The 25,733-nt window shown below is 42.1% G+C and overlaps 1 protein-coding gene across 2 annotated transcripts in view; it reads right to left on the reverse strand.

Annotated features, from left to right (window-relative positions):
• Positions 1-25,733, reverse strand: part of PCP2 (Purkinje cell protein 2) — a 147,164-nt gene that overhangs the window by 33,219 nt on the left and 88,212 nt on the right. For both annotated transcript variants that reach the window (XM_078657424.1, XM_078657415.1), the window contains 2 exons: positions 15,689-15,818; positions 8,269-8,405 (listed from right to left, as the gene is read on the reverse strand). In XM_078657424.1, the coding sequence (XP_078513550.1) occupies positions 8,269-8,405; positions 15,689-15,818 (267 nt within the window). The remainder of the gene's footprint in view (positions 1-8,268; positions 8,406-15,688; positions 15,819-25,733) is intronic.

Below are 25,733 nucleotides of genomic sequence, written 5' to 3' on the forward strand. Positions count from 1 at the left end.
CTTAGATTCTCTAGCACTCGGCCAAAGGCAGTCGAATCAGCACATAACCTGAGTGTGATCTTAAACTCAAACCTATATTTTAAAAATCAAATTTCAAATCATATATCTACTTGCTACTTCATGCTGAAAGTATTTATAAAGATCACCCCCTTGATAAATTATGACTCTCAAAGGAATCAAGTCCAGTCCTTAATATTAAGTAAACTGGACTATTGTAACTCTGTGCACACTGGTCTCCCCAATTCACTGATTCATAAATTGCAATATGTAGAAAATGCTGCAGCTCAATTGATGTAAATATGTCTCAGTTTCCCTGCTAATGCACTCTATACACTGTTGACCAGTAGCAAAGCAAATTATCTTTAATTAGTTTGCATTTGCCTTACAACTTTTGTTTCCAGCATGCCCTAATTCTTACATGACCACTTTATTTACTTTTCATTAATCCTCGCATAATCTCAGAGCAGCACATTCTTAGCCAGTGCATTTACCTTATTTTAATAATTCTCATACGGGGGCAAGCATTTCCATAGTCACAGCTTCCTTATGGAATAGTCTTCCCTTCAACCTTTGCCGGTTATCGGACTTTCTTCAATTTAGCATCGAACTGAAGACCTACCTCTCTCTCTACATTAGTTTGTAGCCAATGTTCTCTGAGTGCCAGGATACCAATCACATGCTTTACAAATGAACATAACATAACCGGATTAAACATCCACATTCTCCCCATCTGCTAAATTCCTATAGAGGTCACGTAGCCCACAATCATAGCTATGGTTATCTTGGCAATTGTGTCATGGTTATCAAACAAATAAGGACATAGGGTAGGACAACGGAGCCACACTTAGACCCCCTGGTACATAATAACAAAACAACAAAAGAGTGGAACTAAAAAGAATAAAGAATAGGCAGAGAGAGTCACTCTATAGTGTAAAAAGAACCCTTACTCACCAACCTAGTGATGTGACTGGCCGATTTATCCAGTCTAGCATCCATCTCAAATTTTAACCTTGCCTTACCATTCCACCATTAAATAACTCTTGTGGTTTGGTAAAGACAATTTTAACTTATCACTTGGTTCACATCTTGCACTATCACCTTCACAAAAACCTGCTCCACTGTAATCAGGCGTTGAATCACCAGAGAGGCATTCGACCTCTCTGGTGGGAACCCAATGAAGAAGCATGTCACCAACTAGGTTGGTGAGTGAGGGTTCTTTTTACACTATAGAGTGACTCTCTCTGCCTAGTCTTTATTCTTTATGGTTGCACTTTTTTTGTTGTTTTGTTAACTGTGTCATTGTAACAGAGTTCGAGATTTTTATGAAACATATCTAAATTAAAGGTTCTGCATTCTGTTGGAAAATACTGGTTAATAATTGCTGCCTTATGAATAAATAGCACATGACTAGCCCATAGGCTAAAGGACATTTCAATCACCCTATGCAAAAATTCTATCCAGTACATGTTTGATGATTTTCCAAATGTCATCTGATGGTCAGTGCTGCTTGGCCTCAACTGGAAAACAATCTCTGGTGTCAGTCGTGTGTGCACACAAACACAATCAGCCTTGTGTCAGGATGAGCATGCATGCTTCTATCTGAACATCGGCTGGAAGGATGATTCAGCAATTAGTATGGAACAGAGGTTTATCTTCTCAACTGAGTCATTTCCTCGCTTTAAGTTGGGGGCCTGACAAGCTCCATTCGTTTATATCTTCCTCTTCTCTTGACAGAAAAAAAATCTCAGTGTTGGCATGACTATGATGGAGCTGAATCTCCTTCGCTTCTGCCATTGATGTGACAACCCTGGAGCCCCTCAACCCATTAGGGCGCTGGCTACTTAAATGTGTCACTTTAACCAGTAAATGGAAACTGTTTAGAATTCTGCTCTAAAAGAGCAGATATCTGGAAACCTAAAGTGACTATGTGGGCTGAGCATCATGTTTGATGTAAGAGTTGGTTGGCGCCCCCCATTCCCCCTACTGCTATTACCATGAGTAGGGCCATAATTTCAGGTATTGGAAGCAAAATGGTTCCAAAAAGATCAAAACCCCTTCAGAATGGAAACAGCGCTGAATGGTGCTTGGAAACTAATGGGTGATTTATGCATTCTTACTTACAGAATGTGTTATTGCTATCTCCTCCTGATGAGGACAGTACAGTTGGCCAAAGGAGCAGAATGAAAATGCCTGGACCATTTGTATAATCTGAGTAAGAGACCATTGAGAGATCCACATCACAATATCAGATGGCAAAATATCGGCATGAATCAATCTTGAGTCCAGGATATAGACTGCCGCTAGATTGTCAAGTTAAGAATGAATAGAGGGAAGTTTATTATTCTTACTCCACATGTGCGGACCTTGAAGCTATGCATATTGTCAAGGGGTATATAGATGTGGGAATAGGAATAGTAAATCCATACTTACCAATACATACTTACCATGACTGTTATACGACTGCTCAGCCTGGGTGACTGTGTTAGGGAATGTTGGTGAGTGGAATGTTCATGTGGTGAGTGTCAGTTGGTGTATGGGCTGAGCAGCAGTGAGGCTGCTCCTGGTGGAGCTCTCATCTTGTAACATCTTACCTGAGTAAAGATACCTGAAGATACTATATGGACCAGTCTACTTTATTACAACATATTATGGGGACGAGGATGGGGTGATTTGTTGGGTGGGCTGAGCAGCATTGTGGCTGCTCCTGGTGGGGCTCTCATCTTGTAACATCTTATCTGAATAAAGATACCTGAAGATACTACATGGACTAGTCTACTTTATTTCAACATATTTTGGCGACGATCTATGGAAGAACCTACGTAGCTGTGCTACCTCAATGGATTGTTAATATGAAGCTTTAACCTACGTCAAGGTAAAGGACTTTCTTTTGAAACTGTACCCTGCATATTTAAAGAAACCTAGCACCCTTGAGCCCCACCAGTGACCACTCCATCGTTCACCTCAACCCGTGAATGCCAGTTTTTGTTGGACTTTCTCCTCCTCCACCCCCTGCCTTGGAACTGCTTTCCCTGTCGAAAATCCCAGTGTGCCAGTTCCTGCTGTTTCTTCAACCCAACTGTGCTTGCTGCCTCTTCTGCTACTTTGGCAGAGTGTTTTCCTGCCCTGCTGCCTTAGAAGAGGTATCCCTGTCTCAGTGTCTACTGGACCAACATGTGTGAGCTATTACCTCCTCGTCCTGTCTCCCCGTCCTATTACTTAACAGTGAGCAGCTAGTCTGCTCTACAGAAACCTATCACCTAGCTGAGCAGCTAGTCTGATCTACAGAAACCTATTACCTAGCTGAGCTTTTGCACTTCCCCCAACATGGCGTCACTATCACGTGACAATAAAGGGGGCAGTGCAGTAGAGAAACATCCTGAGAATACCAAAGAAAACAATCCCAGAAAACGAAACAATCACCCCAAAGTAACAAAGTAGCACAGGGAGGGAGGGAAGGGCTCAGGAATGGGATGGGGAGACCAGGACTCGGAGTAATGAATATTACCGGTGAGTAACCGGGCATTCCTGCACTTCAAGTCTAGAGTGCCTACGCACATGGGACAATGTTACTCTGGATATTTAGCTTCCCTGCCTTCTATTTATTTGGAGAGGTGCTTTGTTAATTGTTCTTGCTCCCTACATTGTGTCTTCTAATGCTAGACTGATGTTTGTCCACCCGTTTTTGCCATTTAGCAACTATCAAAGCATCACCCTTTCACTGCCATCGGAGCACCGCCCCTTTCACTGCTAGAAACCTGGGAAAATTGGGGCCATTTTCTTTATTTTTATTCTTAGGCAGTTTGGTCACTGCCTATTCTTGTCATTTGGCAGTTCAACCTCTCTCCCTGCAGTTTGAAAGACAGAGGGCGCGTGTTTCCCTGCATGCGCGATCCTACCTACTTCCTTGAGCCCTTCCGCGTCCTGGAGCCATTCAGCGCTGTCTTCGTGGGATCAGCAGCTTTTGACTGCTGAGGCACGTTCTGCTGTCATGACGTGCCGTGAGCCAGCCGGCACCTCTTTCGTTTACGTCCCGCCATCTTAACCTTGGAACAAGCTGTCCAGTACCAGCTTGGTTTTCTCCCATCATGAGTTCATTGACAAGATGTTTGCTTAGCGAGAAGGAGTGTCATGTTGTACCGACGCATTCTCAGGTGAAATACGCTTCTTGTTACTCTGACTGTCTGCTGCTTGAAGTCTTTACATCGTAATCCTCATATTTGATTCCTACACCTGTCAACTTTTATTACTCCAGCCCTCGGTGACATGCACACCTGGGTGAAATACTGCAAACAATTACGATCTCATCTTGTTTCTTTCATGCAGCCTTCTGTCTAGTTCAAGTCTCCACATCTTCGTAAATGGAGTTCAAGACTGCACAATTGGTTCATGCGCATCGTTCTGATGATCAAAGGGTGCACTTATCTTGGTTGTCCAGTCTATTATTACATCGGGTGAGAGGTCGCTCATCAGAGATTTCCATGTGTATTGCTCTGTGTTTCACATTTCCTGGGTTTAAATGCCTTATTTTGCTTTCAAGTGCTTATGTTCATTGTTTTTTTAGGATGATTACATTACCTCTGTATGGGCTGATGTTCTGGGCAGTTTATATTTACATGACTACATGCTGTTGCTCTTACTTCCTGTTGTTTTTTCCTCACCCCTTTTGTGTCCTGGGAGGTGTTCTTTTCATCATTTGTTTTTCTACGGATCTTTTACTTCAGGTGTTAAGTGAAGTTTTGTGTGTGTGCTTATTTTACGTGTAGAGTGTTTTCTACACATCACAACCCATTTTGCGTTGGGAGAGTTCTTTATATGTTATGTGAAGTTTTGTGTGCCTGCTTAGTTTCTGTGTAGAGTGTTTGTTACACATCACACCCCACTTTGCGTTGGGGGAGTTCTTTATGGGTTGAGTGAAGTGTTGCGCACCTGCTTAGATTCCTTGTAGTGTCTTTGCTACACATCACCCCCCACTTGGTGTTGGAGGGAGTTCCTTATGGGTTGATTGAAGTCTTGCGCATCTGCTTAGATTCTGTGTAGAGTGTTTTCTACACGTCCCATCCTATTTTGCGTTGGGGGAAATTCTTTACGTGTTGAGTGAGGTCTGGTGCGCCTGCATAGGTTCCGTGTAGTTTTATTTTACTACATATCACACCCCAGTTTGAGCTGGGGTGAGCTCTGTTTTTTCGGCGTGTTGCTTTGTTTCGTGTGGCTTGTTCCCACACATTCCACCCCAGCCTGTGATGGGGGTAGTGCTTTGGTGTAGCTTGCTTCTCTTCTTCTACTGCTTACCTTTTTGTTGGGAGCTCACCACCAATGCGTTTTGTTGTTTTTGGCGTGGATTTTGGTTGAAAGGCAGTTTTTTCTGTCCTTGTTCGCTGTGCGGCTGCTTTCACCCTTTCTCTGTTTTTTTCTCTTTGCTTCTTTGGTAGGTTCTCTCCTACACCTTGTTGTTGGCACTCTTGTACTTTCTTCATGTTTGCCTGGCCAGCTTGCATGATTTACGTATTTAGGTTTGTTTGTTGTCTGTGTTGTGGGAGTGTGTGTGTGTGTTTGCTGTTGTGGTACAAAGGGAGATGGGGCATGAGTGTATTGTACTTGTGTTTCCTGGTTCTCTCCTTATTTCTCTTTACCTCTTTGTCTTTATTTCGCCTGCATGGAATTTTTCTACTTTTTATTCCATGCTTATTTATCTGAACTTTGATGTATTATTGAAGAGTTCCTTTGTTTCATTTACAAAGGAAAGGAGATGTGTTATACTGCTGCTTAGCCTGGGTGACTGTGTGAGAGAATGTTGGTGAGTGGAATGTTCATGGTGTGAGTGTCAGTTGGTGGATGGGCTGAGCAGCAGTAAGGCTGCTCGTGGTGGGGCTCTCATCTTGTAACATCTTGCCTAAATAAAGATACCTGAAGATACTACATGGACCAGTCTACTTTATTACAACAGTGACACTATAGTGGCAGTCTACATTCTGGAGGTGATAGTTCTGCTTGCGAATACCCTGCATGCGATATTATGGTACAGTACTCCTCTGAGGAGTGTAGAGGGAGGAGGGGACTTTACCCTTTTCCCATTCAAAACTATTGGATAGAACACTCTAATCCTTAAAGCATGGGGAAAACAAAATGATATATTACTAGTGATACCCCATGCTCATAGAAGACACAGATATAAATCTGACCTCATCATATATGCCTCCAAGCAAATCTAAGTTAGCTACTAATAGCAAGTCGCACACAATAAGTGTCAGGCAGACAAAGACCATAATGCTATGAACAATCTCTGTGACTTGTTAGTAGTCCAAGTTGTCTCAAACAAATCTACAGAGGCACACTTAAGTCAAGACCTCTTTCCAACCTAAAGATTATCTACAAGAATAATGTGTTGGGAATACAAAAAATACAGTCACCCACCGAAACCATTCTCTCCCAATGCTAGCTCTCAACACACCACACCCAGCCCCACCCAACTCACCTATGCCAATTTGTCTACCATACTGTAAATTGCATCCCCATACACTCTAGCTGCAAAACCTCTAGTTGATGTCATACCACCACCTTGGTGAAGGAATGAATCAAATCCTTGATGAATCCTCAAGAGGAGAGAACTGCCTTCTTAAAAGCCCCAAAAGGTGTACATAACTACCTCTCAGCCCCACCTTCCATTCTCTAGGTTTCATCAGCCTGTACGATATTTGACTAACACCTTCAACAACTCCTGGAACACTGCTCAATACTGTTCCCCTGCTCAATACTGTTCCCCTGCTCATATTGTTTGCAACCCAGACACTACAATAAAATCATCTATTTCCCTTGGAACAACATCCTGTTCCAGGCGAAACTGAAACGCACATGCACACTCAACCTCCTTGACATAACTACTGCAGCAAGCCATTGAATTGGTTCAAGTCCCACTGATATGACATATAACAATCGGTGAATCTAGGCCCTTTCTCCTCTCTCCCATATATGACCACCGTCTTATACTAGATTCATGTGTTCCCTTTCAAGAATCTGCTCATAAACGTCTTGAGTCATTCTTGCACAGATGACACTTAAATCTAGTGTTAGACCTGCAGCTCACAATTCACATTCACAGTGCTTAATTTGCTAAACAAATAAGGGCCAGGGCCCTCGTCAGGTGGTTGCTGAAGCTTGTACCACCCATTGCCCCTGCCAGCGCTGCCAACGACAGTAGCTACACAACTGCAACCCATCACACTCCTATAAGTGTGAAAATTGAATCTTTTACACCCCCAAAGCTGCAAGAATGGCTTGGGCAGCAGGTATTTGTCTTTTATAATGTATATTGAATTAATAAACAACTGTTCTAAATTACACAAACAGTGCCACCATTTGGTAGATTGTCATTAATTCCGGTGTTGACAATTAAGTGCAGATGCCAAGCACCGGAAACCACCCGTTCAAGTTAAGCCCTGCACATTCACCAGTATCACTGAAAGTTCCATCCATCATGTTAATATGACTTCTTTTATTGTCCTGTATAGCCCTCTTTGATGCTCATTTCAAGTTTGGTGGTGCAATGGTCTGCCACACCAGCGGTCCGACCTCTATATTACGATTTTGGCAGTCTGACTGCCATGAGACCTCGGCTACTTCCGGGGATACCTGATCCCTCGGCGGTCTTGCAGTGGTCTGAGGCCCCAATATGCTGGTGGTGCTATTGCATCACCGCCAAGTAATTTACGATTGTCCTCACTGCCACAGTTTTCATGGCGTTGAGCCTGCCATGAAAGTGTGGCAGTGAGGAAACTAAGGGGGCCCAACAGGGCCTCCTGGTGCATTTATATATGGGGGTGTATGCAGGGGGGCACATGGTGTGCTCCCCTGTCTGTATACACCCCCATGTTCCTGCAGGGAACGAAATGCACAATATCGTGCATTTCAGTCTGTGCAGGAACCGGCTGCGACACTCGCACAGAAAGGCACCGCCGTGGGACCGCTGCCGTAGGACTGCCCACTAGATTACAACTTGTACCCAAGCGGATGGATTGACTATGGTTTGGCGGTCTTGGAGCAGGGCGCTGATGTGGCACCCCACTCTAGGACTGCAAAACATGTAATCAGGCCCTTTCTCAACACTTTGTACATCCCTACTTCCCATTTACACCTTTACTCCTCACTCTCTCTTCTCCAAGACCCTTTGTTTTACTGGCCTTATTGAACTACATATTTATTAATATATTGTATCACATAGGCTTCTCCTCCTCTCGCACCTTAAGACCATTTATCTTTTCTTCAGAACCTCACCTTAGTAGTAGCTGTGCCATTGTTGCCAGTGCTTGGGACGTAGGTGAACTCTGCACGTTGGTCATCTAAGCGCCTACTCTGTGAGTGTGCCAGCATGTCCATCAGCTTGTTCATCTCGGGTGGGGGACTGTCTGGAGCTGGTATAAACAAAGAGAGGACCAACCGGTTACATGTAGGTGTGCAAACAGAAGCATGACATGAAAAGTACGTTGCAGTTCTCATTGTTTGCCATTTTTTTTAATTATCTAAACTTTGACAGATTCAAACACCCTTACTACTATGAACAGGGAGCGCTTCTACCTGCGAAATACTCGGGCGCACTGAGTGGTGTGCTCTAGATGGTGGTATAATAGGAGTTGCAGAGGTTTTCTAAGTGAAATTAAAAATACCTGCCCCATAGGAGAGCTATGCTTTATTCCGTCCTCCAGACAGTATGGTTAAACCCACACTTTGATTTCTCTTCCCCCTTTTTTAACCATACCGTCTGGAGAACGGAATAAAGCTTAGCTTTCCTACCCGGCAAGTATTTTTAATTTCACTTACAGAACCCCTCCAACTCCTATTCTACCACCATCAGTGCTTCAGCATAGTTTTCATGCCCCATTTAGTGGCGGAACAGGAGGAACCCTGGTGAGTGAGGGCTATATTGAGAAATCCCTGCACTTTTTTCTCACCATGTAGGAGGTTTAGCGCACACTACGAAGACGGGCTCTCTTTTTCTTGAGACTCTTCTTAAAGATACAGACAATGTTATGGCAATATGGCTGCCAATGTCCACGTTGGGGGGCGCTGTCTAGTAAGTCCTCTTTTGAAACACTGGAGCATCTGATGAAACTGGAATATTTCAATAGCTCTTATGATAAATATGTCATTTTAAAACCAACAGCTGTCCAGGAAAGCACTGGGTAAGAATTTGTAAATCATTGGTGGAACTGGTGTACACAAGGGCACTTTATAAATCCAAAAGGAAATAATGTTCTAGTGGGCATGGGCAGTTTATAGAGTGTTTAGGAATGGTTGAGTAGTGAGCCATGGTGGAGTACATGGCCATCTAAGGAATGAGTTATTAGCCAGCTCTAAGATTTAAAACCATAACTGGAAAATAGGACTCGCCTTATTGAACTATTGGCTTTGCCAATGTTTTCTGCCCATGCTGTGAAGCACTGGTCAAATGAAATGCCCTTTGCCAAAGCTTTGCAGCATCAGCCCCCCAAAAAAAGAATACAAAAATAGAGCTACAACATGTAAACCTCCATGCAGTATGACGCTAGGGTGAATTAGTGCAATGATTTAGGCATGAATGCATCACCATACATATGTGCACATACAACATAATAGAGGCACCATTTCATTTATATTTTATTTACTGATCCAAAATGGTAGATGCCACTTGGAGCAACACACGAAGATGAAAGAAAGACAACACATGCACTTTCATGGAGTTCTGAAAGAAAAAGAAAAAACTAGTGCCCTGAAGATATGAGCAGTAGATGGATACAAGTCACCCAATCAAATGAATGTAAAGATGCTTTACTCCAGGAGGTGGACAAATACAAGAACAGGAAGGAAATCTATTGAATTAGAAGCAAGCAAATGAGAGTGATAAGAAATTCAACCACTGGTAACCAGTAGGCTGGCTCTAAGCCCACTGTAAGTTTTTGGCATGGTCCACTAGAGGTCTTTTGATAACAGACACCTGAAAGCTTTCGGTAGGCGAGACCTAAACAGTGTTGGAATGGTTGCGATAGCACAAAGGAAAGCTGTTTAGGAGCACCTGTTTATGTGGCTCAAGGGTAATTTATGGTCTCTAGGAGTGGTTGTGCCATTAGGCATAAGGCTATTTACAGACGGTTATGAATGGGTGTGCTACCTGGCATGCCAGCTGATTACAAATGGTTTAGTAATGGTTGCACTAGAAAGCAGGAGAGCTGTTTACAGGCTAATGGAGAACAACCTCCTTAGATAGCACAGGGCTGTTTAGGGGCTGTAAAGCAATGGCTGCAGCAGTAGAAACAGGCACTGCTCAGAGACGGTGAAGAGATGACTGCACTAGTGAGCATGGGGCTGTTTATGGACAGTAAATAATGGGTGCGTTCCTCAAACGTTACAGTCACGCATCCTAATATTCCCACATCCTTCCCTGGTCCAATGTCTCAAGACCTTTCTCTCATTCATGTCTATCTGGCAAAACTTACCCTGAAACAAAATGTTCCCTGAAAAAATTATTCTCTGACACAATCAATTATTTCAAACTTTATTTTGCAACAACTAAAGGAACATTTTGATGATGTGTCTATATGGTACGAGCACTCCAATGAAAATATTAATATACTACACTGTAATTCAGTGGTTTAAGTGGAATGAAAAAAGAAAAGGAACTCTAAATGTGGCCAGAGAAGAAATAACTCGGAATCCTTTACAAGGGTCATGGTCTATGTAATTAATGGCATGGTTTAAAACATGCAAACTAAAATTCGGTGTACCAACTGACCAGTATTTGGGTGCCTCTCTCTGGGTATTGTTTTTATCCAGACATATCACACAATTATGAATATACACCTAAAATAAGCTTGACAGCAGTATTAGATAAGTAACAGCAAAGATGCAGTGAATAATTAGAATCGAAAGGTTTCAGTTCTGACAATATAATGTTGTATATTAAATACTACCACGGTCTTGTGGAAGGGGTAGTGGTCTCAACCACGGATGTATGACGTTACTACGCATACTTTTACCACGCCTACCTTTACATCGCAAGTTTTACAACGCATACCATTACAACGCATAATGCTTTTGGGCGCTGGATAGTGAATAGTTTAATTTACTATTCCAACTCCAGTCCCCGTGGATAGTAGGGAAGGTGTTGGATAGTACATTAAACCTATTCCCTATCCTAGAGCGCCCCCCTGTGCTATGCGTTGTAATGGTTTGCGTTGTAAAAGTTGCGTTGTAATGGTAGTTCGTTGTAAAAGTTTCGTTGTAAAGGCTGTATACCGTCCTTTTTCGCCCCACAGCTTCAGGGATCCTCCAACTGCATATCCCACTCATCATCTCTCTCCGCCCCCTCACTATAATTACACACTGTTCTGCATATATATTTGTGTGTGAGCTCTCCCTCACCATGCCCGTTCCTCTATCTCTCTCATAAACATGCACACACACACATGTTGCACGTACACACACACACACACACACACACATGTTCTTTCTCCTTCTTCCTCCCCCCCTCCATTTTCCTCTGTGGGTATGTCTCTTTCTCTCCCTCTCTCTCTCTCAATCTGTCTCCCTCCTTCTCTCTCCCCTCCTCTCCTCACCTGTCAACATTTCCTTTGGCGTTCAGCAGCTGTGTCAACCTCCTTTAAACACTTTGATATAGAATGACACATACAATTGGCAAATACTCTGTGTGCTCTGCAGAGAGGGCACTGACTGGATGAGCATTTAGGTTATACTACTTTATGACCCACTAACATACACTGGGAGAGACGTGCACTGCCTTCAGCCTCAAATATAGTGCTCTCAAACGTTCCCCATAATCAACATTAACCCACAAGCTGAACTCCTCCAACCACCTAGATGCAGCCCATTACTGCCAGGTTTGACACCAAACATGATCTGCCCTACTTAAAGCCCTGTTGTAATTTAACAAAATTCTACTCTCTGGTATCGAATTATAGTTTTTGTGTCCAATATCACAATCTGAGTTCAGAATAAATTACAATTGTGAAAACCTTCAGGTATGACCAGGCAAAACGCCAGGGGAAAAAATTGGCAAGTGCAAGAGTGTGCAGTTTTGTGGGCAGGAAAAAACCTTTCCTATTAAGAAAACTGTGAGTGATGCACCAGAAGCCCCTGGGTAGTACCATGTCTGTGAGATATTATTTCCATAGGGCAGTTTTTGAACAACATTTTACTGTCTCTCTCAGAATGTCTAGCCATTTCTTAAAATTTGAGCGGAAACAGGTTAGGGTTGCCACCTTTCTTGGAAAAAAATGCTGCCCATTTGTTTGTTTTGCTGTTGTACAACGCCCAAAAGCTGGTAGGAGAAAACTAATTCCTTAAAAATTATAATTGTAAATTGCATTTATATAGCTCTTACTACCCCTGATGAGACATTGAAGCAATTTGGGGCGAGTAGCATGCAAATCTGGAAGCCAAGATCAGAGTTAAAGTTCAATAGTTAATACTGGATATTGGGGAAAAGGTTTTTGCAGGGGGGTTTCAAGGAGGGGCACTTTGTGGTTGACCGGTGGCGTGGAAATCTATGGAGCAGCAAGGAAAGCTGTGCTGCTGCTTTGTCGACTTCCGCGCGGCATTTGACCTGGTGGACAGGAGATACCTCTGGGAGAACCTAAGGAAATATGATATCCCAGAGGGACTCCTGGCTGTTATCCAGGAGTTACATAGTTTTAACTGGGCCCAGGTTATTAAGGATTCGGCCGGGGGCCTGAAACCGAAAATAATGATCAACAATGGTCTACGGCGGGGTTGTGTATTGGCCCCCCTACTCTTCACCATATACTTGGCTGATCTGTGCTAGCCCAAAAATGAATGGGAAACAACTTTCCTGCCTACTGTTTTCCGGCGATTTGGTAATTTTCGACCAGACAGAGATGGGCCTACAGAGGAAGTTAATTGCTTTTAATTAATATTGTGTGGTTAAGCAATTGACTGTAAATATGGACAAAACCAAAATTGTGTGCTTTGGTAAGAAAGACCTGAGATTTAATTGGTACCTGGTCCCAACCAATTTGGAAAATGTGAACAAATATAATTATCTCGGTGTCTAGTTTAATAAGTCTCTGAAATGGGACAGCCACTTGTAGGCCCAGAAAGCTAAAGCTCTTACATCAGTGTATGGATTGAGAAAATGTAACCGCATCTATGGGGATATGTCCCACAGACCATTGTTGAAAGCGTATAATGCAATGATTCCCCCGCAATTACAATATGGAGCAGAAGTCCTTTGTTAAAGTGGGAAAACTAGTTGGGACATCGAGGAAGGGAAATGTTTAAAACCATTAATATCATTACTGGGCTCCTCTATGATTCAGGCAATCAGATTGGAGCTGGGTTTGACATCATGGAATGTACAGGTGCAAGTGACCCTCTTAAGATTCTGGATAAGATTGGGTTCAGGAGAAGTTAAGAAAGTATCACAATGGTGTAAAAATGAATCTCTACATAGTGATTTAAAATGGGCCAAAGGGATCAGAAAGAAACTGCTCTCTGTTTGTAAAAATGTTAAAGTGAGGATTGATCAGCAGACCCTTCTATTAGAGGCAACCAAGGGTAAACTTAGAACACTAGGGAAGGAAGCATCTAGGTTAGAAGATATGGGTACCTGGGAAAGAAATGATCTGTAAACAGTATGATGAATAGTTGGGAGAAAGAAATCTGGATCCCATATCTGGATACATTACCCAACCAATGCCTAAGAGCCGAAGTTCTAAGATAGAGAATAGGCATTAATCACTGGGTATCGAATGGGAGTATAAAATCAGTAATGGTACGACCCGATGGTAAATGCTCATGTAGGTTGGGCACAAAATGTGATAATCTACATATTATAATGGACTGTCAAAATGTTCTACCTCAGCAGAAACTGTTTTCACGCCCCATCTTTTTAAAATATGGTGTCCCCTCGCGTCCCCAAGAGATTGAACTTCTTACAGATATGTCAAACCTCGATATAGCAATTGCCATTGCAAAATATATAAAGGCGATAAAAAGATCCTTCCTGTAAAAATAATAGATGGTTGAATGATAGGCCAGAAGTTAGGATGGGGATTGATCTTAAATATTTTTTTACTGTGAAATATTTGGTTTATGTAATACATTTTAGAATAGACTTTTATCGTTTTTAGAATATTATGGGGATTTTTTATATTTGTTGCACTGTGTAAGCTGTAAAGATCTAGGGGGGAAATATCCCTTTACAATGGCGCTGTTGAAGATCTGAATTGCAATGATTTAAAAAAAATTATTGTATCATGTCCTTATGCTGTTCAAAGACCTATGGTCTAATAAACGTATTTCTACTACTACTACTAAATAGTTAGTACATGAGTAATATGCAATTTCTTTTTTCCTTGTGGATTAGTTGTGGTAAGTTTGTGGTCTTGAGTTCAGGTGTGTTTAGTAGTGTTTTGAGTTTGGAAAGAATGATAGGAGGGGATTAGAAAAGGGAAGCTGTAAGTTGTTATTGGGAGTAGTGGAAATGTGAGCATGGCAGTTGGCTGAATGGGTTGCAAGGATGGGGGAGTTTGAAAAGTTCAGTAGTCAGAAAGAATTGGAATGGGTGTGAGAGAGGAGTGATAGGTCAAAGGTTGAAGGAAATAGCTTTTTTAAATTTTTAACCAATAACTGAAATTAACATATTCATGTAAGGAGACATACCCACACATTAAATATGTAGTGATATTCATGCGTATATATATATATAAATATACACACTTGTCACTTGGTAAAGTTCTAGTAGAATGCCCAGATAACTCGTGGATTTGTCTGTTTTACTCCAGAATGAACCCATGCTGACTTAAGAATGGGGCTGTTACTGCAGGACGATCTCATGAGTAGTACATGTTGAATATTTTTGTAATATGTGAACGTTAATAAATCATTTTTATTTTTTTTGCCTGAAGAGTGGATTGATCGTGGTTACAGAAACACCCAAAACCGCTTTGCAGGGGAACTGGCAATATGGGTTGGTTGCTTGCCCAAATATGGGATAAGTGCAGGCTGCCTGCATGAATATCCCTGCCCCTATCTGCTCATCCCATCAGGCTGTTCAAGACTGTATAGACAGGAAAGCAATCTTGCAGAAGTTCATGGATGCACTTTTTCGGAGCATTTGTAAATCGACGAGGATCCTGGAAAGTGGAGTTTCCTGCTTACCATGCAAGATTCACCCCGTCCTTCAAATGAGGATTGTTTTTATTACAGCTGGACAACTTCATGATTCATTCAAGAGAATCTATGTTTACCACTCTTCCCACCACAACTTAAAAGCACTAAAGTGTTGTTAAATGTTGCCACAGTCCGGATTCCTTTATAGCATGGCTACTACACCTCTGTTTGCACTTTGAAACAATTTACATAGCTTTAAGATTCTTTTTAACGAAGTTCTGTGTGTGTTTATTGTTTCACAATTCTATTTCAGAAGAGAAGAAAAAACGACTTTCATGATTTTCTCAATATTTTCACTGACTGGACATAAAAAGATACAGGGCAGGGCAGGCTGGTAAATAACCAGCCAGATGGCAACGCTGAGCAGGTTTGTGAGTGTGTGCAAGTTTACCCCATCTGCCCATGCCTATAAAATAGTGTCATTCAGCAGACACCCCCACGTCCTGGTTGGGAACTGAAACTGCAAAAGACCTCAGTGCCCTCCCAAGTGTGACCAGAGAGAGTGACTTACAGCGATCCTCCGGGCCTGTGCTGCCGCCTTTGTTGTGTACAATCTGGATGTTACAGCGCTGCTCGTCCATCCGCGTGCCCTGGACATGGCTGAGGAGGTTGAAGAAGCCCTCCTGCTCCGGGGGGATTTCCTGCCAACAGAAACCAGAAACACTACAGATCACATAATCAGTGATACATGGGGGGAGAGGTGGGGCACAATGGTGATCACATTCTATTTTGATGTACAGTCGCCATAGCATCACACAGCACATTGGTGATATTATACACTATTTTATAAACACTAGTTCTGGGAAAAAGATTACCGGTGTGTATCTAATGCATGTGAGACGACATAATTACACATTTTAAATAGCGGGCGGGCCGTGTGCTGGTCTCTCATCAATGACAGCAGTTCCTTGTTTAAAGGCCACTGGAGTTATTCCCTGTATCCAGAATGGCCAGCCCGACCCTGACGTTTCTTTATATTCCCCTAGTGCACATGGAGTTGGGAACTGAAATCTTAAGAGAGTTGGGATGGCCGTCCAGAGCATAAGTATATTCTACTATTTTTAAAGTGTACATCAGTATTATCTCTCCCTCCACTCCACTCCATTGTCATTGTCTGCTTAACACCTCAAAACTGTTTCACCTCAATCCCTCACCCCAAAGAGTATTCCCTCATAGTTAGATAGATAGATAGAGACAGATGGACAGACAGACGGATCGATCGATAGATAGATAGATAGATAGATAGATAGAGAGAGAGAGAGAGAGAGATAGATAGAGTGAGGGCGATAGATAGATAGATAGATAGATAGATAGATAGATAGATAGATAGATAGATAGATAGATAGATAGATAGATAGATAGATGGACAGACAGACGGTTCGATCGATAGATAGATAGAGATAGATAGATAGATAGATAGATAGATAGATAGATAGATAGATAGATAGATAGATAGATAGATAGATAGATAGATAGATAGATAGATAGATGGCTACCTCAGCAAATACAATTGTGAAAATGGAGTCAGTACAAATTGAGCAAACAGTCCGCATCTACTGATTTTACAATATTTGCCAAAAACTATTGTAGACCAAGTCCCGCATTTTGTTTGCATGACCACACCACCACACAAAAGCAATTGCTACCAAACCAGAAATTAAAATGTACTAACATAGGTAACCTGACTACAAATATATGCAGACTCAGCAAATGATAAAGGCACACAAAACCACATCTTAGACAGCAAGTTATGGCAGCAGCCACAAGAGACCTTACTCCCATTGAACAATTTGATAAAAGGACCGAGAACACTAGGGAAACCATCTCCTTTCTTTACTCCTTATTAATAGACACACTCCACAACCTCCCCATCCCCCCTCAACATGAGATGTTCTGGGAACAGATATTAATGACAGATATTCCACAAACAAAATAGAAATATTTGTGGAGGGACATTGCAAAATGTAACTACTCACTAAGCATGAAAGAAACCCACTATAAGATAATATATGACTGGTATTTTATACCGCACAACATTAAAAAAGATATTCCCCAATAAGTTGGAGCAATGTCGGAGAGGTTGTGGACTTTTGGGAGACTTCCGCCACATATGGTGGGGCTGCTCAATTATTTGTCCTTTTTGGACAGAGATTGTAGCGCATATTAAAGACATCTTGGGCTACCCGACCCCAGACACTCCAAGTTTTGCACTATTAGGCCAGAGAGAGGACACACTGCAGCAACAAACTAAAGGAGATAAAGCAATTATGTGGCTATGTCTAAGGGCGGCTAAAAAACAATAGCTGCAGCCTGGAGGCAAGGGGAAGCTCAGGCACTGACCCAATGACACTCTCGTCTGTGGCAGGCCCTTACCATGGAGAGAATGGCTGACATTTTCTGAGATGATTTAAAGCATTTGAATTCACGTGGGGTTCTCTGGTGTCATAACTCTCCCCTGGACTTGCCCAATTAGAACAAGGGTGCTTCATCTCTTCCAGTTTTAGATTGCTTGAAGTGTCTCCTTACCTTTGAACATACCCTCACCATAGACTCGCGCTGCCCAGAAAAGCTCCCCATAGGCCATGCAACACATACAAAATTGAAGTTTTATTGCACTATTTACTATTTTATTATTTTTCCTTTTATTACCTCTTATGAGACTTGGGTGGGGGGGCTTGTTCATCATTGGGGAAATTTTACAATGTGCCACGGCATACACAACTTGATGACGGATTTTAAGCTACCTTCCTGTTTGTGTGATAATATGTAAAAAAAATCAATAAAAACAATTATAACCAAAGTTTAAAATCCCGAGATCAAGATGGATCCTCCCGTTATGGAGAAATCTAGGTGTCAAACAACAATGTGTAGTGGCTTTACGCCTACTAAAAACTGATACAGCTGAATCGACTGCATTTGCTCTCACACGATATTTAAAATGGGCATGGTCATCATGAGCAGCTGAAGTGAACACTTGCTCTTGAGCTGTTACAGTTGTATGTATAAATTATTTCTGTGAAATTGTTTCCCATTTGATTTGGTGGGCATTGAATAAGAATCTTTCACGCTCAGTCAGATAGATGTCTAAATTGATCGAGGTAAGATGAGGCATAAAAATATCTCCATTTAGGGAAAGATCCCCTTACCAGGGTATTGTGTACAACCAAAGTTGGAATTTATTCTGTGAAATTATATTCTGTGTCTATGGACTTTGCTAAGCATCTTGCACATTTCAGCTTAGTTTGTTTTATTACTTACTCTAGGGGATATTGCATTGTTTATCTCCTTAAAATGTGTTTTCTAACTTTTTGTCCCTATAGCTTTGTTGATGTATAATTATTGATGTTGTTGTAATGTACTTTTTATGGTTGATTACGACTGAAATAAGTAAATTGATTGATTCAGAGATTCACTTAATTGCAAATACCATACACCTGCTGAATTTATGACATGAGGTAGCCACCTTGGACAACAGTCAAGATTCTGAAAGAATCCAAAGGCACAGATACTTCACTACTGTCCTCTACTGTATTGAAGAGTAACGTTTATATAGAGCTTACTACCCCTATATGGGGTTCAGAAGTGTTTGCCTAAATGGGTACCATGCTGCACCCTGTATGGTGTGGGGTTGGAAGTGGTCTGTCTTTGTTTTGATCCCATGTGGGGAGTGTTTCCATGTTGTGCATGATGACCACAAAGGTGCAGTTATTGTGTTACTAAACACAGCGCTTAGAAGTGTGGGAAAGGTGAACAGTTTATGACTTTCAGCAAGATGGCAGCTTTGAACAGCACTTCAGGTCCCTTTAGCGCATTCCGTATGATCCTGCCCACTTAGCTGTCTACAGTAATGGAGTGTCCATTCTAAGATATTTTCCTTAGAATGTATGAATCTGGGCAGTCATATGTTGGAGGTAGAAGTGGTGGAAACATCTGCTGGGATGGACTTTGCTAATATCATCCTATTATGATTGTCATTGTGAGCAGTGATAGTTTGAAGCATTGTAGGACCTGCAGTGGTGGAATACATTTAATTCCTCAATTGGCCATTGTCAGACCTCTTCAGCTACTGTAGGTCTGCTCCGTTGGTAATGGGTAGTTTATTACTGTGGACTGGTGGAAATGACCCAAAGCAGTTTTGTGTGAAAGTAAAAGTGCCAAGCAGTGTAAGGGAATTATTATGTAGCCTGTATGAACTACAAATGACTGCTGGGTGTTACTGTATTAGTGTGGGCCAGGGTGTCTATACATTGAAGTTCGTATTGTATTTGCATTTATATATCGTTTACTGCATGTGACATGGTGTTGAAGCACTTTACACTGGGCAGCACGCAGCTCTGGAACCCAAGGTTAGTGGTGTGTTTTTACTAGTAGTTATTGTTGGCTATTGGGATTAGTCTTGTGCTCTTATAGAAACTATTCCATAGGAGTGATCCTTAATGGGAGTTGGTATGTGAATTCATGCAAATGGTTAGCAGTATTAATAGATGACCTACAGGAGAGTAGTCATTGCTAGGTTGCAGGGTATGAATTTTAAAGAAGAGGTTATGATCTTTCAAATGAGGTGTGTACAATTGACCGAAATACAATAATAAGGATTAATGTGATCATGCATGTGACTTAAAGGAGGCTGTACTCCAAAAGGGGAGGTATGCAGCTGATGAAAGAAAGGGGATTTTCATTTGAAACTAAAGGAAAGGCAACAATTGGAAGTTCGAAGTCGAGATCAGTTTTCATAGGAATACAAAGGAGTCTTTTTGAGTTTGCATGCAATCTGAAGATGCAAAGCTGTAGAAAGAAACAACATTATTTGCATGTGAGGCAGTTATATATTAGGTTAACTTGATAAGCATTAGAATCAGGCAAACAGCCTTTCCCCTGAAAGACTGCTGTTTTTAATGGATTATAATGTTTCATTTAACTTACATATGTATTGAACGTATATCTGAACTTTTATGGTGATTTTTAATCATCGAATAAAGATTATAAATTGAAATTGACTACTGCTAGACCCCTGCTTCAGCAAGGACAGCTGATCTGCTCAGGGGTTGGACGTGTAAGGCAATAGCTTGTCACATATATATAGGGAAATATCAAGAGCCTAAGGCTGTGCACAAACAAAGTAATAACCTTGTGATCATATTAACATGAGAGTATATACAGGGTAAAGAATGCCCAGCTTTCTCATGCATATCCCAGTAATCACGAAGGCCAATGAATCCCAGTGCCTGAATACTGGACGGAAGCAAGTAGGCAATTTCCCCATCGAAGTCCAGAAAAACAGTCCTATACCCTAGGATAAGAATTCATTTACCACATCTATCAATCCAAACAGAGCCTGAGTAGAGGGACAGTAGTAGCCATCACAAAGAGAGGTGCACTTTAAATGGTCCTTTGACATCAGATACTACCTCTAAGTTCTCTTAACTGAAGACATGGAAGAACTCTTGTTGGGCTTGCAAAATGTTTTAGTTCACTTGGCAAAAACACACAAGACCAGGCAGAAATCAGGCATGCACAAGATGGCACAGGTTTGCAAAGTCAAGCGGAGGGCTAGAAGATTGCTTATTGTACTGGAACTGCTAAATTGCCTTGCAGGAAAGCAGGCAAGCAAATTCTGGATGCATGTTTCGTTGGTGGAAGAATGGCTAGAGAAGAGCTAGTGCACAGATCAGATGTGCTGGACTGCAACTGAAGAAAGAGGTAACCTGACTGACACTTTTTGTCTCCACTGTGCAATGATACAGTAAACAGTAGGAAACAAAAAGTACCATTGATAAATTGCACAAAATATCATAGATGATGTCCAAGATTGTGCACTAGAAAACTATCTGAAAAAGTCCTAACGCATGTGCGGCATAAGTTGGAAAAAGATGTGCAGAGTTATAGCAAAAGGATGGTTTCACATTGTGATAGTGCTATAAATATCTAAATTTGTTCAGAGAAATACAAGGTTCCTATGTTCTTTTTCTTGTCTCTCGTCTATGGTATTATACAAGTTCCATGGATGTTGTTTCAGTCTGTTCTCGTTATTTGCGTTGTTGCCTAACTGTGAAAGACGGTGAGCTTTTGACTCCTTCTGAAGTGATTGTGAGGTGATTCAGTGCATGTGAGGGTTGTTGATTAGCATTGCCTGTTTCATGATGAACAGGCTGTAGTAAATTAGATTTTTTTAAATAATCATATTTTGCATATAATTATGCATTGTCACCTTTTGGAAGTGACTTCTAGTATTCATACTTGGGTTGTTGCATGAATGCTAGCGCAATAAATTGACTTTCAGCACAACTACACATTGTCTGTGAAGGTCTAACTGAAGTGCTTGTGAACAAGTGTTTTCACTTCTTTTGCTCCATCCTCATATTGCTTTTCAAGGTAGTCGACAAGTGAGTATAAAGTGGTAATAGCTGGCCTCACTCTCTGCTCTGGATTGCAGATTATTTTGTAATTTGCGCAATTAATTAATTGAAACCACGTTAGTTTATATAATCAGCACCATTTAGAAATTAGCCCACTGCTCTCTCAGATGAGCACATTTCCAGCTGAAGATACACTCAAGACCTGCATCCTTTATCTTACTCGAACCAAAAAAGGGGACATATACCATCTACACTTGAAATACTACATTGGATCCAGCTGTTGTTCATCACACAAGCTTCACCAACACACCCAGGATGATTTCAATAACAAGATCATTGTGGATTTGAGAATATACAGATAAGGTTAGCAACCTTTGCAAGACGTCATGATGCTGTTTAGATTTTCCTTAATTTATCGGCAAAACAAGGGAGAGGCCGGCCCAAATTCACCGCATGCAACTCACCTTTTGGCCACATAAGATGTTCCAGAAATCCACAAGAGGACATACTAACAACATATCCATCAACGGTGGTTCTACAACAATGATTCCCTTTGGGGAATATCCTTTACAACGCAACTTTTACCACGCAGTGCCTTTACGACGCAACTATTATAACGCATGTCATTATAACGCATTGCGCTGGGGGGCGCTCTAGGATGGGGAATTGATTTAATTTACTATCCAACGCCTTCCCTACTATCCACGGGGACTAGAGTTGGAATAGTAAATTAAACTATTCACTATCCAGCACCCCTTAGCGCTATGCGTTGTAACAGCATGCGTTGTAAAAACTGCGATGTAAAGGCATGCGTAGTAAAAGCATGCGTTGTAATGTCATACATCCATTACCTTTATAGTCTCAACTGCAGACCTTTTGCGGCTACACCATCAGTTGGCAGAACTACTGCAAGCTGAGGTAAATTTAAGGGTAAATACAAGACCACTCCTGAACAAAAGTATCCACACCTAGGGTTTTCGGATATTTCTACCTACTGAAAGGCTAAGGCTGGAAGTATTGAATCTTGAAGCAAACAGATGCACTCCAAAATTAGTCCAAGTCGCCAGAGATTAGACAAACACTCCACCATCCAAAACTTAAATGCTGGAATTACTCTAATGCCCTAAATACCCATCAATAAATGTTATCATAATCGCTTTACACAGTGTTTACCACCCCTTACGAAGAGTTTTAGCATTTTATCATGGGTAGCACCCTACAGCGTAACCCAAAGTTAGTGGCTAACCAAATGGTTATTAGGTATTGTTAAATATTGAATATTGTTGCTTACTGAATTAGTCGCCTGCTATGAAGAAACTGTTTGAAGCATTTCCTCCAGTTTCTATTGGTGGATTAAGTTAACAGGAGTGCGGTGTGACTAACAGAGTGCATTCATGCAAGTGGGAAAATGAGATAGGTAGATAGGATAGGGAAGGTTAGATATTGTGAGACTACACGGAGAGGTAACACAGGAGAATCTGTGATTTATGGGAATAGGATGAGTAGATAGGCTAGAAAACTAGTAAGGAAGTTGATTGTATTAAAATGTATTTTAATTTGTTTTACATTTTATTAGGTAGTGTTTGAATTATTATAGTACTATATGATATGCATTTTTTATTTGTAAAATGATTTGATTTTTATTTATTTCAGGTATTTTAATATTTTGTAAAAAATCAATAATAAGTGTAATGTTATTTGTAGTCCCTCAAAGTCCCACATTTTCTGTTCTGTTGCAGTATCAAGAGTAAATGAAACCCTACTAAAGTCCAACATTTTACAAACTGTTGTTTAAACTGGAGTGGAAATAGTAAATCTAACCTCTCTCAGGTTCCCGGGTCGGCACTTTCCGTACTGTTGTTTAGACTGCACTGAAAATACTATATCCAACCCCTTCTGAGTCTTACACTTTCCCTACTGTTGTATAGATTGGAGTCGAAATAGTAAGTGTAATCCCTCCAGAATGTAACACTCTCTCTACTGTTGCATAGATTCCCGAGTGCTGCTTAAATTGGAGTGATAATAGTAACTCTAACCCCTCTGGAGTCCAACACTTTCACTGCTGCTGCTTAGATTGGAGTGGGAATAGTAAATCTAACCCATCTGGAGTCCAACACTACCCTATTATTTTTAGATTGGAGTGAGAATACTAAACCCACTGAATTTCCACTGTTTTAGGAGATAGTGGGAATAGTGAAATTATCCTTTGAAAGTTAAATATTGGACGTAATGTTCGGTAACCTGCATTTATAGCATTTTGTATTGCTAAGTGATATTGCCTGTTTATAATTTTTTTATTAATTTCCATTTTTAGGGCATTATTATATTTAGATAAATGTTTTATATTTATTATATTAGTTTAATTAAGTAAGTGTGTTATATTGTGATATTCCCCAGGGACCACCACCTCTGGGGCTTTTAAAAAAAAAAAAAAATACCCTGTGTGGGGGGCTCAAGCCCCCCACACGCGTCGGGAACCGCCACCTCCCCGGGCACTAAAGATTCGAATTGGGGGGTCTTGTTGTGGCCCTGGGGACCGTCACCCCCCAGGGCAGGCTCCTGCAGTGTCCCGGGGTGCCCACCCCCGGGACACTGTAGTTTGCGATTTGGAAGAGAGAGCAGGAAACCTGCTCTCTCTTCCAAATAGCAAAAGCAAAAGCAAATTGCTTTTCCACAGGGTGAGCTGCATCTTAGCAGCTCCCCGTGTGGAAAAGCAATGTCGGCTCCCGCAGGAGACGGGAAGCCGACGGGACCGTGGGAGGATTGGTGACCCCCCCACGGTCCCCAACAGAGAGGGCTAGCCCCAGGGGATGGGGTCCCCGGGCCTACAAGTGGCCCGGGAGGGGAATAAAAAAAGGCCGGCCCCGGAGGATGGGGTCCTCGGGGCCATAAATGGCCTAAGGAGGGGAGCAAGCCAGCCCACCTCCTATATGGAAAAAATAAATAGGTGGGCTGGTTGCACCCCAGGGACCCTCAGTATTTAAGGGGAGTTAAACCCCCAACTTAAAACGCGGCATGGGGCGTGTTCTCACAGTGGTGAAGGGAGGGGTCGGGCCTGAGTTCACATGTGTGCAAACACATCCTGTGGCGCGGTTTAAGTTGGAGAATTAATTTCTTGTCTATCCTGAGGGTCCCTGGGGGCCAACTAGCCCACCAGGTACCTCCAGTAAGCGCCACGGAGCTGTGTTGCAGAGTGTTGTAAAAAGGGGTGTGGCCTCTGAACACCTCTCTGCAACGCAGCCCCCTGGCGCAAACAGGAGGTACCTGGTGGGCTAGTTGGCCCCCAGGGACCTACAGGATTGAGGAGGAATTAATTCTCTAACTTGACACGTGCCAAAAGGCGTGTTTGCAGACATGACACCTCAGGCCACGCCCCCTTCATTCACCATTCTGCAAACACACCCTGTGGCGAGTTTTAATTGGGAAATTAATTCTCTTTCAATACTGAGGGTCCCTGAGGGCCAAATAGCCCAACAGGTATCTCCAGTATGCGCCAGGGAGCTGTGCTGCAGACAGGTGTTCAGAGGCCATGCCCCTTTTTACACCTCTCTGCAACGCAGCTCTGTGGCGCTTATTGGAGGTACCTAGTGGGCTAGTTTGACCCTAGGGGTCCTTAGGATTCAAGGGGACTTAATCTCTCAACTTAGAACGGCCACAGGGCGCGTTTACACAGTGGTGAAGAGAGGGGATGGGGCCTGAGGTGATGTGTGCAAACACGCCCTGTGGCCCGCTTTAAGTTGGGGAAAAAATTCCCCTTCAATCCGGAGGAACCATGGGGGCCAAGTAGCCCACTGGGTGCTTCCAGGAAGCGCCACTGCGCTGCGTTGCAGAGAGGAGGTGCAGGCTGTGCCCTTTTTTACATCTCTCTGATACGCAGCTCTGTGGCGCTTACTGGATGTACCTAGTGGGCTAATTGGACTCTAGGGACCCTCAGGATTGAAGGGGAATAATTTCCCCAACTTAAAACACGCCACAGGGCGTGTTTGCACAGTGGTGAAGGGAGGGGATGGTGTAGGAAAGTGGCTCTATATATACTTGACCGAAGTAAAATCAGCTGAACTATGAATTCCGATTTACTCACCTGTTATCAGGAGAGACGTCAGTGCTGCATCTTTGAGCCCAGTATTAATCCTGAAAAGTAATTCTAACTGTACTTACCAGTAACTTGAATTTCCTTCCATAGGCTAACATTGATTTGTT

This window comes from Lissotriton helveticus, chromosome 1_1, assembly GCF_964261635.1.
Source record: "Lissotriton helveticus chromosome 1_1, aLisHel1.1, whole genome shotgun sequence".
Taxonomy (NCBI): Eukaryota; Metazoa; Chordata; class Amphibia; order Caudata; family Salamandridae; genus Lissotriton; species Lissotriton helveticus.